A 16,349-nucleotide genomic window follows, 5' to 3' on the forward strand; every position below is an offset into this window, starting at 1 on the left:
TGTTATACTACTAGTACTGTGTGTGTGTTATACTACTAGTACTGTGTGTGTGTTATACTACTAGTACTGTGTGTGTGTTAGTACTGTTAGTACTGTGTGTGTGTGTTAGTACTGTGTGTATGTTAGTACTGTGTGTGTGTTAGTACTGTGTGTGTGTGTTAGTACTGTGTGTGTGTTAGTACTGTTAGTACTGTGTGTGTGTTAGTACTGTTAGTACTGTGTGTGTGTGTGTGTGTGTGTTAGTACTGTGTGTGTGTTAGTACTGTGTGTGTGTTAGTACTGTTAGTACTGTGTGTGTGTTAGTACTGTGTGTATGATATAAAGATGTAGATTTCTTTATTGTAAACGTTGTTGTGTCTCAGCAGGCTGGTCCCAGTCAGGTGTGGGTGGTGACATCAGCAGAGAACGTTATTGGATACCCAGAGGACACGCCCCCTACCCCCCATCCCCCCCCTCAGGACAGGTAGATTTCTTCAGAGGAGGGAGGAAGCATCGGCGATACATCTTGGCGCTGAACCAGAGAGAGGCGAGGAGGGTTAGCTCCGCCCCTCACCATGACAGACTTGGAGGCCGCGTGTTTGAGTCTCGGCCTGCCCCCGAGTGCGGCTCCCCTCCCCCCCCTCTGGACTCCTCCCTGCAGGCGGACTGCAGCTCGCTGGCGGCGGAGATTGCCGAGCCGCTGGTGATGCTGCCGTGTGTGAAGAGCGAGCCGGAGGACGGGGACCTGGAGCCCGTCAGGACTGTGGACCTGTCCGAGATCCAGCCGCTGTCCACCGCCGAGCTGGGCCAGGACCAGATCAAGATGGAGATCAGCGGCCTCGACTACATCAAATCAGAGCATCACCACGGAGACCACCACCTGGACCACTTCCACCACGGCGACGCCACAGAGCTGGACTACAAGTCGCACTACGAGCCAAGCTCCGTGTTCGACTACATCACCCAGGTAAAGACGGACCCCGTTCACACCTGGTCCCAGGTAGACCCCACATCTGTTCACATCTGTCCCAGGTAGACCCTGTTCACATCTGGTCCCAGGTAGACCCCGTTCACATCTGTCCCAGGTAGACCCCGTTCACACCTGGTCCCAGGTAGACCCCGTTCACATCTGGTCCCTGGTAGACCCCGTTCACATCTGTCCCAGGTAGACCCCGTTCACGTCTGTCACAGGTAGACCCTGTTCACGTCTGGTCCCAGGTAGACCCCTGTTCACGTCTGGTCCCAGGTAGACCCTGTTCACATCTGGTCCCAGGTAGACCCCTGTTCACATCTGGTCCCAGGTAGACCCTGTTCACATCTGGTCCCAGGTAGACCCTGTTCACATCTGGTCCCAGGTAGACCCCGTTCACATCTGGTCCCAGGTAGACCCCGTTCACATCTGGTCCCAGGTAGACCCCGTTCACATCTGGTCCCAGGTAGACCCCGTTCACATCTGTCCCAGGTAGACCCTGTTCACATCTGTCCCAGGTAGACCCCGTTCACATCTGGTCCCTGGTAGACCCCGTTCACATCTGTCCCAGGTAGACCCCGTTCACACCTGGTCCCAGGTAGACCCCGTTCACATCTGGTCCCTGGTAGACCCCGTTCACACCTGGTCCCAGGTAGACCCTGTTCACATCTGTCCCAGGTAGAGCCCGTTCACACCTGGTCCCATGTAGACCCCCTTCACATCTGTCCCAGGTAGACCCCGTTCACATCTGTCCCAGGTAGACCCCGTTCACATCTGGTCCCTGGTAGACCCCGTTCACACCTGGTCCCAGGTAGACCCCGTTCACACCTGGTCCCAGGTAGACCCTGTTCAAATCTGGTCCCATGTAGAGCCCGTTCACATCTGGTCCCAGGTAGACCCCGTTCACACCTGGTCCCAGGTAGACCCTGTTCACATCTGGTCCCAGGTAGACCCCGTTCACACCTGGTCCCAGGTAGACCCCTGTTCACATCTGGTCCCAGGTAGACCCTGTTCACATCTGGTCCCAGGTAGACCCTGTTCACACCTGGTCCCAGGTAGACCCCGTTCAAATCTGGTCCCTGGTAGACCCCGTTCACACCTGGTCCCAGGTAGACCCCGTTCACACTTGGTCCCAGGTAGACCCCGTTCACATCTGTCCCAGGTGGACCCTGTTCACATCTGGTCCCAGGTAGACCCCTGTTCACATCTGGTCCCAGGTAGACCCCGTTCACACCTGGTCCCAGGTAGACCCCCTTCACACCTGGTTGTTTATGATGTAACATTATCAGAGACTAGAGAAACATAAATGAAGTCCTGATCTCATGTTTATTAATATTGGAGGATAACGATCGTCAGTAAAACTATTGACACTGTGAGGGTTCACGTTAAACTGTGGGATTGATCTGAGGGATCAGTATTGATCCCTGATCAGCACTGATCAGGGATCAATAGCGGTCCGTTACTCCACTAGTTGTTATTGAAGTCTGACATGGATATGAAGCAGCTGTCTGTGTGTTTCAGGTGACGGACACTCTGGAGTACATAAAGTCGGACCACCATGTGGACCTGCAGTGTTACTACACCACCGAGCTGAGCGCTCTGAAGTGTGAATACCCAGAATCCAACACCATGTCGTCCCACCTGCAGCCCAACAGCCTGGAGTCCATCCACATGGCCGAGCTCCGCACCGAGCTCAACAAGCTGCGGCCCGACGCCCTGCTGATGGACGGCATGGGCAAACTGGACCCTGAGTTCGGAGGGGGGGCGCTGTACGAGGCGGCGCCGGGCGAGGAGGGGAAGGCGGAGTCGGCGGGAGGAGGAGGTTCTGGTCCAGGGAGCAAAACCCAGAGCCCGACAGCGAGGAAGCCCCGCAACATGCAGGGGGAGAAACCCTTCTCCTGCACGCAGTGCGGCAAGAGCTTCAGCACGCTGGGGAACCTGAAGACGCACCAGCGCATCCACACCGGGGAGCGGCCCTACAGCTGCTCGCAGTGCGGCAAGAGCTTCGGCCAGGCCGGGAACCTGAAGCGCCACCAGCTGATCCACACGGGCCAGAAGCCCTACGTCTGCGCCCACTGCCCCAAAGGCTTCACCAAGGCCGACGACCTGCGCTCGCACCAGCGGCTGCACACCGGCGAGCGGCCCTTCATCTGCCTCACCTGCGGCAAGAGCTTCGGCCAATCCAAGGAGCTGAAGGCTCACCAGCTGAGCCACACCGGGGAGAGGCCCTTCTGCTGCCAGCACTGCGGCAAGAGCTTCACCAAGGAGTCCGGCTACAGGAACCACGTTCAGATCCACACGGGGGAGAAGCCCTTCACCTGCTCGCAGTGCGGCAAGACTTTCAGCAACTCTGGCGTTCTCAAAACCCACGAGAAGATCCACTCCGGCGAGCGGCCGTTTGGCTGCACGCAGTGCGGGAAGAGCTTCGGCCGCCTCGGACACCTGAAGGCCCACCAGCAGATCCACACGGGGGAGCGGCCCTACGCCTGCCCGCACTGCGGCAAGACTTTCAGCCAGTCGGGTCACCTCAAAGCTCACGAGCTGATCCACAAGAGAGAGCGGGGAGACACGGCCAGCTCCTCCTCCTCTAGCTCCTCCTCCTCCAGCAGCGTGGGCAGCGACAGCAGCTAAAAGAAACTCCTCCTTTAAACCTCTCGGATAAACAAAGTATTATTCCTCTTTTTTATAAATCCTATATATATAAAAGCTCTTTCCTTTTCTTACATTTTCATACCTTTTGTGCTCTTTTGCATCGTATATGTTTGCAGGGTGACTCGACTCATTTGCTCTTATGCAAGTGTGTGTGTGTGTGTGTGTGTGTGTGTGTGTGTGTGTGTGTGTGTGTGTGTGTGTGTGTGTGTGTGTGTGTGTGTGTGTGTGTGTGTGTGTGTGTGTGTGTGTGTGTGTTGTGTGTGTGTGTGTGCGTGTGTGTGTGTTGATGATGATGATGATGATGATGATGAGGGGCTTGTAGATAATCTTTGAACCCAGTACTTATTGTTGAGTACTTATACACAAGCACAAATATACTTCAGTGACCAGGTTTGAGAGTACTTGATTTTACATACCAGCAGCTCCTGAACCAGAACCCGTTCACTGACAGCAATCCAGTACTTCAGAGAGAGTACATGTACACCATGAAGAGGGTGATGAGGACTCTTCAGAGTATAATGTATGTACTGTCAGTGTTTTATACTTCAATCAAAGAGCCAGAGGGTTCAGACTTGTGTGTTTACGACCCGTCTCTGTTCTTCTGTCTATGTTAAAACAGACATGCAGACGACATGCAGACGACTGCATGTTATAGAGTAGGAAAAAAAGAAACAAAAGAAAGTTAAATCTCAAGCTGGGGAGGAGAGTAATGATCCGAGAAAAAAATCAGAATTTCTGCGATTCAGTTTAATTTAAGAGAAAGAAATGTAATCCTGCAAAGTTCCCCGCTGTGGGACTAATAAAGGATTATCTTATCTTATCTTATCTTATCTTATCTTATCTTATCTATTCTGAGATTGTTCAGGACCCCGTTCATCACCACGGTAACGTGAGCTGCTGTCGTTGAATGTTGTTGCTCCTAAAATACTGTTATTACGGTAAAAAGGACCTCTGAAGGTCCTGAAAGAGACATAAACATGTTGTGTCTCGTTCTTTAATGAATATAGTTGGTATGTTTTAAACTCGTTACCATGGTGATTAGCGGTTCCTCTGTTCTGATGAGGTTCATCGATTAGAAACACTTCCCTCAGCTGTTGATTGATTGTGTATCAGAGGTAGTCAGGACAAACATCAGGAAATACTTCTTTTATTTCTTTGCTTTGAATCCGATGAGTCAAACAGCACCAGCGTTCATGATGAAAATACACATTTAAGGCTCTGCAGGATTCAGATTGTTGTCTGAGGTTGAGACTCTTTCAGGAAACTTCCTCCTCCTCTTCCTCCTCGTCTTCATCAGACGTTTAACATACTCTGATGTACTTCAGGTGACCCGGGTTCTGGTTCAGAGTCCTCAGTACGCGTTAAAGTACTTCAAACTTTGAGTACATGTCAATCTTTTGCCAATACTTTTTGACTTTACTAGTATTTGACCTGCAGCTGTGGGTCCACTCTGTTACTGTGCTGTTAAACACCTGATATCATTTGAATACGTGGTATTGATCAGTATTGATCGATCAGGACTCAGACATTCCTTCTGGGTTTTTGTAGCAGAATAAAAATCATTCCAGTTTAAACTCAGATTTCTGCGTCGTCGGGCTCCAAAAGGACCAAAACCCGTCAGCACAAAGGAGCCCCCCCCCCCCCCTTCAGATCGCTCACTGTGTACAAATCTTTATTGATTATGTCATTCCTAATGAAATCTAATAAAACCTAAAAACAGAGGAACTTGATGCAGCTTCTTGTACTGGAAAATAATTATTAAAGAAACTAATGAGACGCCGGCTCCGCTCTGCTTTCTTCATGGGATTGGTGTCTTTGATCCGGGTATCGAACCCGCGACCTCGGAGCTTTGTTCACATGTTTATTTTTAATCAGATCAATATATTTGATCATGTTGAGTTTGAAATGGTTTAATCTGTGTTTAATGTCAAAACAATCACTTCAGATGAATTCAGTCATCTATTTCAACCCTGATATTTCCATGTAGTACACTGTGTACAATGTGTATTTGTGTACTTTGACAGGATAGTTCTGTCCCAAATCAAACTTTCTGTAAATGACCATCGCCACGTTTCACCTCTTCTCTTTAACGGATCATCAGCGCCAACGTTTCACTGCCGGCTAGTTTAACGAAATTCAAATGAATGTGATTCTTATATCATTTTTCTTTGTTCCCGTTTGGTTTCAGACCAGAGAGGATCTGTCTTGTGTAAAACTGTGTTCATGTGTTTTCACTGTTCAGACGGCCTTTCAGTCTGAGTGAACCTGGAGCTCTTCATTTGTAGAGTCATGGGTCAAGGTTACGCTTATTATCTTATAGTTACTGTGAGGAACTTTGATTTAGTGTTGACTCTGGCGCCCCCTGTGGACTAAAGTGGTAGTGTTCCTTCACCAGACTCCCTTTAGAAAACCTCATTTTACTGCAGTCAAACCCGCTCAGTCCTGGTTCTGGTTCTCCCGTGTCTCCCTTCCCTCCAGCGGGTCCAGTAATACGGTCTGGGTCTCCAGCAGCGTGGTGTCGGTGTTGACTCCCAGAGAGGAGAAGCTCTGCTCCTGGAGGAGGAGGAGGAGGAGGAGGAGGAGGAGGAGGAGGAGGAGAAACCAAGATGGTGAGCAGCGTCCAGTCTGTTTCTTTTCAGTGTGAGTACGGAAGAACAGGAAGTGAGGCTTTGTAGTTTTCATGTCTTTCTTAGTTTTTATATTTATTCACCTCGTCCTGTTTCAATTGACTACAACTCTGAGAATGTAAATTAAACAAAGTGTTTCCATTTGAATTTAGTTTTTAGTGTTTTCTATGAATTTTTTCTTTACTCATCAGATCTCCCGGTCAATAATATCTAGTCTCTCTTTTTTTGTCGACATAGTTTTTTTTTTAAATAAAGTTTTAATTTTTTCAGCTACATTTTAGTTTAGTCTTTATTGTCAACATAAAGCATGTTGACATCGTCTCAATGGTGTTTAATGACTTCTGTCTTCATCGTCTTAGTCTGAGAACAAAGAGGTGGTTAATGAAATAAACACAAAGTCATCACTATCGCGTTGAAGCTGCAGAGCTTCAGCTTTGACTTGTGGATACTCTGTTGAGTCGTCAGCGTAACGTCACACCACCAACCAAATGATTCTGTTTATGTTTTTATTCTGGTTTATTGTTCCTGATGGCTCCTGAAACAATAGCGGGTCTTTCTCAAGTCTCAACATCACATGACTTTGTTGTTTAAAATGAGTTTTATGAAATAAATGTTTTAAAATTGATTTTAAGTTAAAACTGAAATCAGGTTTGAAAGAAAAAATAGTAGATATTAACTCCGACCGGAGAGTTTCCAACCGATTTGACTCCTGACGGTTTTTAGAAGTCGTTATAAAGTAAAGAACTCTGGTTATGTGGCAGCTACCGACTCAACTCCACTGAAGAAGTCCATGCGATGTGGTTGAAAGCTCTAGAAAACCTCACAGGTGGAGCCAAACTTTGTCCTGAGGACTTCCTCGGCTGGTTGAGTTGCTCAGTGGTCATTGATCTGCTGAGAAGACCATCAGATGTGTTTGAAAGCTCTGGAAACATGTAAATATGACCTTTTGGTTGAGGTTTTTCTGGGTGAACTGTTGTTTTTAAGATAAAAATTGTTCAAATAAAGTAAATTATCCTAACAAAAGATTAATAGTTAACTAAAATACATTTTTAAAGAATTTTAATTTTTCTCAGATGTAATGACACTGATGCTGAAGTGCTCACAAACTCTTGTAAACCAGAGCTGTATTTTTAGAATGCTCACATAGCATGCTAACAATGCTAATGTCCGGAGGTGAATGCTAACATGCTATGCTAGATCAGAAAAGTGTTTAATGCTAATGCTAACACGATTTACTAAATACAAGTTTATTTATAGATGACTGCTAACATGTTATGCTAGAACAGAAAAGTGTGTCATGCTAATGCTAACAGGACTCTATAACATGCTATGCTAACAGAAGAGTTTTTCATGCCAACAGTAAAAAGAGCCTTCAGATAGTTTAGAAGAGTTTTATTCCGTGAAGTAGAAAGAAACTTTGTTTTCTGTGAAATTAAAACCATCACATGACTGATTCTGGTTTAAATCACAGAGTGAAGTTAAAGATCCGCAGAGATGAAGAGGAGAGACGCTCTTCATCACGTTCCCAAAGCAGCAAGCAGGAAGGCGATAGGTTGAGATCTGGCTACGCCCACCGAAGTCAGACTGACTTTTGGTCCTCAGATGGTCTCCTCGATGACCTTTGTGACGACAGTGGTGGTGGTGACGGAGGAGGAGGAGGAGGATGACAAAGATCTGATAGACAGACGGCATAGGAAGTTAGAGAAACTGTAGAAACTGTAGTTTCATTTATCGCTAATATATGTTATACAAGAGTAAAACTTCATTTATCAGGAGTCTAAAAAACTGTCTGTTTTTCTGCATATTTTCAATTAAAAACAGAAATGAGAGATTTTAATAATTAGCAATAAATAAATACATATATAATATTTAAAATATGTTTATACACGTGATGACAGAAATCATTTCCGTTTTTATTATTATTTTGTCTGTATTCACATAAACAGCTGTTATTCTCTGCGTTCTTCATTTTACCACAACTGTCAGGAGAACAAACTACAAGTCAGAGATTGTGGTAAAACAGCAACGTCTCACTCTGCCGATTCTCTCACAGTCTGGTTCTAGCTCTGACCGTCTCTCTTCTTACCCGGCAGAGCCCTCTCCGTCCAGCAGCCTCCTGTACTCGGCGATCTCCATCTCCAGTCTGGTCTTGATGTCCAGCAGCATCTGGTACTCCTGTCCCTGTCTCTCCAGGTCGGCCCTCAGCTGGACCAGCTGCTCCTCCATGCTGGTCACCTGCATCTGGTACCCCGACAGCTGCATGGAGTACCGGTTCTGGATCTCTGCCAGCTGGCCTTCCAGAGACAATTTCTGTGGAGAGACAGACGAGTTAGAGGACGGAGGTAACCTGGACATCTTTAACATCTCTCCTAGGACACATCATTATCGTCTCTACGAGGACACCTGGAGTCGTTATCGTCTCTACAAGGACACCTGGAGTCGTTATTACAGTACATTACATTACAGTCATTTAGCAGACGCTTTTATCCAAAGCGACTTACAGGAAGTGTATTCAACATAGGTATTCAAGAGAACTACTAGTCACCAGAAGTCATAAGTGCATCTCCTTTCTTACACAAGCATCTAAAAGCATAAACCAGAGCAAAAGTATAGTGCAGAGGCAAATTACTACGAATACAATAAGTGCTACGAGGAAGGCTCAGGGTAGTACTTCTTGAAGAGGTGAGTTTAAAGATGGGCAGTGACTCTGCTGTCCTGACATCAGTGGGGAGTTCATTCCTCCACTGAGGGGTCAGGACTTCGTTATCGTCTCTATGAGGACACCTGGACGTCTGTAATGTCTCTATGAGGACGTGGACATCAGTAATTATCAGCGCTCACCATGCTCAGCTGTGACTGTAGTTCGATCTCCAGAGCCTGAAGTTGACTCTTCACATCCTTCACCACCGACGTCGTAGATTTAACCTCTACCGCTGCGATCTCCACCTCCTTACTGATCATCTCGGACTGAGAGGACGAGAGGACGAAGTCACCCAAAGAGTAAAGATTAAAAACATCTAGAGGTGTGGTTCTTTAAGGAGTCCTCCTCCCACCTTGCTCTGGTACCAGGCCTCCAGTTCTTTGTTGTTCTTGGCGTTGATGGCCTCGTAGTGTTCTCTCATTTCCTCCATCACCTTGCTGAGGTCCTGCTGAGGACCGGCGTCCACCTCCACGTTCACCTGGCCGCTCATCTGAGACCGCATGGCCAACAGGTCCTGCAGGATGGGGGACGTCAGAGATTAGACAGTGATGTGGTCCCAATAAATCCCTATAACAACTCTTATATAATGGATTCTGGGCTGAACTTCATTTCCTGTGGTTCAGTTAAACGTTAGCTAGCATTAGCATGCTAACATCCTGGTACCTCCTCGTGGTTCTTCCTCATGGTCACCAGCTCGTCGGTCAGGCTCTCGATCTGCATGTTCAGGTCGTTCTTGGCGACGCCCAGCTCTCCCAGCAGCATCTTCAGCCCGGCGATGTCGGCCTCCACCGACTGACGCATCGACAGCTCGTTCTCGAACCTGCAGAGGTCATGACGGGAACACGTGGGGGACAAAAAGACAACTATGAACCTCTATAAAACCTAAAAACTGTGAATGTGCAGAAAACATTTGTAGTTCTCTAGATGAAATACGTACGGAAACTATATCAAAGCTAATGTTGCACAAAGATATCTCTATTTCTGTCAACTGTGATCATGGAAATAAACAGCATAAAACTGAGAATTTGAACAGTTAATATTTGTATTCATATCTCTCAACATCCCATTCTAAATTTAGAAAAATAATGAATAATTTATACTGATTATTTTAATATTTACACTGCATGTTGTCAGAATAATGTTCTGTATAGTTTATGAATCCAGCTGCTGTGTTCTGCACAGCAGCCAGCAGAGGGAGACGGTGAGCTGCAGGAAGCCCTGCTGCTGTCGGGTGGAGACCCTGTATCTGTTTATAATCTTTAATTTAGCTGGAAAAACGATGTTTCCAAATTATTTATTCATTCTTTTTTACTTTGTCATTGATTTTTTTCTCTTCCAGATCTTTTAGGACAGAAAACAAAAGTAAAAAAAAAGAAAGTTACTGACTTCATTCTGAAGTCGTCCATGGCCAGCTTGGCGTTGTCGATGTTCAGCATAACTGAACCTCTGGCCAAGATGGCCTCCTGGATCTGAAAACACACACATCACATGATGATGATGATGAGGAGAGACGAGGATCAAACTATCGTCTAGAAGGGAGAACAGGTCTAATAAAGTTTTTAAAGACCAATCAGCAGAGAGGAGGGGAGGTGTTTTCTTCTTTCTGTGTTACTGTGACACAGACAACGCCCTCCTCTGCCGCAAAGTACATAATCACATAAGTTTATGTATGAAATAGAAATAGAAAATGTAAAACATATCAAGAGGATGATAATCCATGAAACCATATGTATGTTTGTGGGTTTTATGCAACATGCAGAAAATGTATCTTTATTTGAGTCAGATTTTATGACATGACTTCGACCAAAATCTAGGAAAGAGAAAACTAATGTTCAGTGCTTTAGATATGAAACCGTGCAGAGTCTGGATTCTTTGAGGCGTGGCAGCTTCACCTGGATCTCTGACTCTCGGGTGTGGTCGAGCTGCTTTTATTCAGCGACATCCATCCGATCACTCTCGTATTGCAGAACGTTCCCCCCGAGGGTTCGGCTGCTTTCATGGAAGCAGTTCATCCACAGATCATCTTTAAATGATCTCTTGGTTTTGCTAAATACTTCTGTTGCCCGTTATTACAAAAAGAAGAAGAACCCACTGTAACTTTTCCTCTGTGTTAAATTCATTTAGTGAATCACGTCACATGTTTCTTTTTTCTTCTTTTCATCATTAACAGAAGTTAAAAGCTGCCACGGTTCAGTCACCAGATAACTTTCATCTTGAGATAATAGGACAAGACAAGTGACTCAGTAATCTATAAATGGGTTCTGTAAAGCATTTCATTATCTTTCTCTAGTGGTTAGATTAAGAAAGAAATTATCTTTTAGAAAAGACGACCACCAGCAGGACTAATGGGACGCCACACTGAACACCATTTCCCATGCTGCCCCTCTTCCTCACCTTGCCCTGCAGCTCTGCGATGGTAGTGTAGTAGGCGCTGTAGTCCCTGCTGCTGGGGCCGGTCTTGCTCTCCACAAACTGACGGATCTTCAGCTCCAGCTCCCCGTTGGACTTCTCCAGCGCCGCCACCTTGGCCAGGTAGGTCGCCAGGCGGTCGTTCAGGTTCTGCATGGCGAACTTCTCGTTGCCGATGGCGTTGCTGTCGTCTGCGCCGCCACCGAAACCTCCTCCGCCACCTGAGCCGAAACCTCCGCCGAAACCTCCTCCGCCACCTGAGCCGAAACCTCCGCCGAAACCTCCACCGCCACCCGCTCCACCACCGAAGCCATAGCCGCCGCCACCACCAGAGGAGTAGCTCCTGCTGGCCTTGGAGACCCTGATACCACCACCTCCTGCTCCTCCCGACATGCTGAAGGAGCTCATGCCTCTGCCGTAGGATGATCCCCCGGTGCTGAGGCCGCCGCTCATCATGGATCTTTGGGTGTACGTGGTCATGATAGTGATGATGGAGTGATAGAAGAGGAGATCTTCTTCTCCGCTGAAGGAAAAGCTGATGAGAGAAGTGAGAGGAGGGAGATCAGTTTACTCCTTTTAAAGGTTGGCAGGTGGGCTGAGCTGCAGGTGAGGGGCGGGGTCGACCCCCAGAGCTGGAATGTAACCCAGTACATTAAGTACTGCACTTTGTAACAGTAATGCAACTTTTTAAAAGTGTTTCTCCGTGGTGGTTAGAGTTCAGCAGGTCACCGGGTTCTACTTGTGCAAGAAGTCAGCTCTGTGTTTTTCAAAGTCGCATCACAAAACTGGTTCTGTCATGTTTTTACTGCAGCAAAGAAATATTGCAAAAATTAGATCCATCTGTGAAAACTCATCCACTCCTTTGTCACCTCCGAGTAAGACGACTGGAATGCACTTCTTTTTTTAAGGCTTATTAACTGAATCCAACTTTAACATCAAACAGTCCTCTCACATTACTGCATTCCAGCACCGATACAGACACAGTCACAGTTCAGCTGCACAATAATCAATAATCATCATTTAATATTATCATCTACATTATTCTTAGATGGGACTTGCTGGTCTTGACTTGGCACTAGTCTTGGGACTTGCTGGACTTGACTATGCACAAGTCTTGGGTCTTGTTGGTCTTGACTTGGCACTAGTTTATGGACTTGCTGTTCTTGACTTGGCACTAGTTTATGGACTTGTTGGTTTTGTATTGGCACTAGTTTATTGACTTGTTGGTCTTGACTTGTCACATTTTGGTCCAAGAAATACGATATAAAGAACCAAATCTGGTACCCATTATCCAGAATACTTGTATTATAAATATTGCATATACTACTTGTACTTTAATATATATTTATACATCATAATTTATTAGTTGCTTATTTTAACAATCTGAAATGTTAAAGTAACTAATGCTGTCAAATATAGTAGTGCAGTAAAAAGTAGCATAAAAAGGATCAAGCACAGGTAACTAAAGTACTAGTTCTTGAGTACCTTTACTTTGTTGCTATGGACCCCTGTTGGTACTCTAACTTGAGAGTATTAGTAGTATAAGTACTTCTTCCACTCCTCTCCTCTGGGCGGTTTGATTCACAGTTTCTTGCTGCCTTAGCAGTTTTTGTTTTTTTCTGTCGGCAGAAAGAGCTCACTGATGGCGACGGCGTATGAAACGGCGAATGTATCGTCATGGTAATGCTCTTGTTGACTCTCAGCCATGATTTGTTTGTGTTGTTAACCTCTTCCTTCCTTCACATTAGAGTCACTACATGATGTTCATAATACCATCATCGGCATACGAGTATACATGAATGGATGGAACAAGTACTCAGACCGTTAAATAATGGTAGAAATACCAGTTAAAAATACTCTATTACAAGTAAAAGTATTTTCAACAAATGTTTTAAAAGTAAAAGTACTTTTTCTGCAGAGTGGATCCTTTCAGTGTTATTATATTAATTATTATTTATCTCTAACAGTTTTTTGTATCATGCATGTTAACGTCAATGTGAAGCCACTTTAAAATACTTTGTGTACTACTTGGTATAGAACTATTACAATACTGCATTATGTCATATAAGAGTGTCATATTTGTTTATGTTAAAAGTCACTTGTGATGTATAAATGTAGTGGAGTAAAAAGTAAAATACTTCATTCTGTAATGCTGTAAAATAAAGAATAAATACTGAAGTACTACTCTCTGTGACCGATGTATTTGGGTTCACACTGAAGTACTGTGTTCTGTTAAGAGTTAATCCGTTGATCTCGCAGCAGATGTTCTAATCTGAGGAGTGACACGAGGAGGTTTGATTGATGAGCGGCTTCAGGCCTTCAGCCAGAGAAGCTGCTCTGAGCGATCATCTGCTGTCATGAGTGATTTGTTATCATGTGTCTCAGCATGCAGGATGAGAGTATTCATAAGAGTATTCATAGTTCACCTGGACTCAGAGCTGCAGGTAGAAGCTTCACGTCCTCTGCTGCTTCAAATCATAAACTCACATTCTGGATTTGATTAAAATCTTGTCTCGTCGTGTTTTGACAGTTAAATTCAGGGTTCAGGTTTCAGATCTGAAGCTGAAACGATATCTGTCAGTGTGAACGCAGAAAACAAACTTTAATCCGGATTCTATTTCAGTCATAAAAAACTCTCTCTACATTATTCTGTAAAACTAAAAGCAACAAACATTCAAACTGCACAAGAACAAAGTCTCAAAGAATGGAACCACCTCACCTCCAGTAAAACAGCAGCATATGACTTGGGACTTGTAAGTCTTGACTTGGGACTTGGTCTTCATTTGGGACTTGACCTTGACTTGGCACTAATCTTGGGGCTTGTTCATCTTGATCAGAGATTTGACTTGAGTGTTGTTGGTTTTGACTTGGCACTTGGTTTGGGACTTGTTAGTCTTAACTTGGGGATTTGGTCTTCATTTGGGACTTGACCTTGGGCGTGGTCTTGACTTGGCACTAGTCTTGGGCCTTATTCATCTTGATTAACCACTTCACTTGGAACTTTGACTTGGGACTTGTGAGTCTTGGTTAGGGTTAGGGTTAGGGACCTGGTCTCATTTGGGAAGCCAAGACTAACAAGTCCTAAAACAAGTGCCAGGTCAAGTGCTAAATCAAGACCAAGTCCCAGGTCAAGTCCCAAACAAAGTTCAAATCCCCAAGTTAAGACTAACAAGTCCCTAACCAATTGTCTATTCAAAACCAACAACACTCAAGTCAACTCGCTAATCAAGATAAACAAGCCCCACGATTAGTGCCAAGTCAAGACCATGTCCAAGGTCAAGTCCCAAATTAAGGCCAGATCCCAAGCTAAGAATAACAAGTCCCAAGACGAGTACCAAGTCATCTTCAAAGTTAAGAGCAAGTCCCAGGTCAACTCCCAATTATAGGCCAAATCCCCAAGTTAAGACTAACATGTCCCAAACCAAGTGCCAAGTCAAAACCAACAACACTCAAGTAAAGTTGCTAATCAGAACAAGCCCTAAGATTAGTGCCAAGTCCCCAGCTAAGAACAACAAGTCCCAAGACAAGTACCAAGTTAAGAACAAGTCCCAAGCCAAGTTGAAAGTCAAGCCCAACAAGAGTCACCAAAATCAGAAGGATTCATCTGCTGATTCCAGATCACAAATGTCTTTAAGTTTCCTGTTAGTTTATGTGATAGTTGTTGAGATTCTTCAGTCTGAACCAGTGGAGGAAACGTTCCGTGTGAATTTACTGTAAAGGTTTTTTGCATTAACGGATCTCCTCGGGGCCCGTGTGGACAGGAGGAGTGATTGATCAACAATAATCTAATCCAATCAATCATTAAACATTGTGTTCAGGAAATCTGACTGAACATGCAGCTTCACATTCAGTCAGTTCAGAAACACAATTACAGACTGACTGGCGTCCACAGGGGGCATTTGGAGTTCAGTGCCTTGCTCAGGGGCAGTTTGATGGAGTCGGTTCTGGTTTGATTAATCTCCTGGCTTCGTTCTCTCCTCTGGTGGCTTTTTAACCTCCTACCTGCGACCACGCCTCGGCTCTGAATGAAGCTTAAGCTCTGTAAACCATCTGACAATCAACTCCAACAAAGACGCTCAGCTTTTAATTTACTCTCCAAGTCACAACACAAACCAACGGGCAGCTGATCAGGGATCTGGTCCAACACCCAAACAAGGCGACTGTGTTCCTTTCTTTGTCTTTTAGTTTATAGAGAACACTTCTTTATGAAAGTCACAGAGAATGGAGCTTTATGATTCTTCACTGCACGACAACCGGTTAAACTCCCCTCTGCTCCTTTTATCTAGAAACAGTTCACTGCACTAATCCAGATATTCACCCAACTGTTAAATATACATAAAGGTAAGAAATGATAAGACCATCACCTCATTCACAGTTTAACACAATTACATTTGTTTATTACCAAAGCAGATCAGTAGAATAAGTATTTCTGCAGTGGTGTTACATAACTATGGTTCCATAAACACTTTGTTCCTGACTGTAAACTGAACACAGTTGGTTCCTCCTCTGCCTCCAGGAGAGAGTTAGCCGTCGGCAGACTGTCAGATCATAAATACCAACTGATTTATGATCAGTTTGTGAGTCGACAGCAGAGTTATATAACAGCAGCCTGAGGCGGGGGAGGGGCTGGAGATTAATGTGAAGTTAAGTTCAGGTTTAACTAACTCTGAACCTGACCTCTGAACCCTGAGATGGACCCAGATCAGCTGACCTCAGATCGGTCAATCACCTTTGAGTTTTGTTTTCATTTAAGCTCGTTACATAAAAAGACATCATCAGTGGAGCTACGAATCACCATGGCAACTGCCCAATGAAATGTGATGGATTTGTCTTGATTTGACGGAGAGGTGGAGGTGTTTCTGGTGAAGAACGTCTCAGACAGCTGGACGTCTGCAGCGTTTATGGGATGTCTTCTGTTCGTACTGCAGGCTGTCGCTCTGCTCTTATGATCTGATGGTGAACATTGATGCTCATCACGTCAGTAAAACCAAACTAATGGGGCGGCTGTGGC

General features: G+C 45.3%; 2 protein-coding genes across 2 annotated transcripts in view; one reads left to right on the forward strand and one right to left on the reverse strand.

The window, feature by feature from the left end:
* si:dkeyp-113d7.1 (uncharacterized protein LOC407709 homolog) overlaps nt 1–3,835 on the forward strand; it is a 6,449-nt gene extending 2,614 nt beyond the window's left edge. The window contains exons 4-5 of the mRNA XM_054607189.1: nt 366–946; nt 2,471–3,835. Of these exons, the coding sequence (XP_054463164.1) occupies nt 366–946; nt 2,471–3,580 (1,691 nt within the window). The 3' untranslated portion in view covers nt 3,581–3,835. The remainder of the gene's footprint in view (nt 1–365; nt 947–2,470) is intronic.
* Nucleotides 3,836–7,699: 3,864 nt separating this feature from the next.
* Nucleotides 7,700–11,818, reverse strand: LOC129098028 (keratin, type I cytoskeletal 13-like). Its single transcript, XM_054606973.1, has 7 exons — nt 11,324–11,818; nt 10,316–10,398; nt 9,593–9,749; nt 9,282–9,443; nt 9,070–9,195; nt 8,315–8,538; nt 7,700–7,902 (listed from the first exon to the last, which is right to left on the reverse strand). Exons 1-7 carry the CDS (start codon nt 11,816–11,818, stop codon nt 7,827–7,829), a joined length of 1,323 nt encoding a protein of 440 aa, XP_054462948.1. The 3' UTR covers nt 7,700–7,826.
* Nucleotides 11,819–16,349: the final 4,531 nt, after the last annotated feature.

Source organism: Anoplopoma fimbria, chromosome 11, assembly GCF_027596085.1.
Source record: "Anoplopoma fimbria isolate UVic2021 breed Golden Eagle Sablefish chromosome 11, Afim_UVic_2022, whole genome shotgun sequence".
Taxonomy (NCBI): domain Eukaryota; kingdom Metazoa; phylum Chordata; class Actinopteri; order Perciformes; family Anoplopomatidae; genus Anoplopoma; species Anoplopoma fimbria.

Excerpts from the sequence above, each read along its gene's own strand:
- LOC129098028 (XM_054606973.1), bottom strand. The coding sequence starts at position 11,818 with ATGACCACGTACACCCAAAGATCCATGATGAGCGGCGGCCTCAGCACC. Across the intron at positions 10,399-11,323 it reads TCGCAGAGCTGCAGGGCAAG|ATCCAGGAGGCCATCTTGGC; the intron begins GTGAGGAAGAGG and ends GTGTGTTTTCAG. Across the intron at positions 9,750-10,315 it reads ATGGACGACTTCAGAATGAA|GTTCGAGAACGAGCTGTCGA; the intron begins GTCAGTAACTTT and ends TGACCTCTGCAG.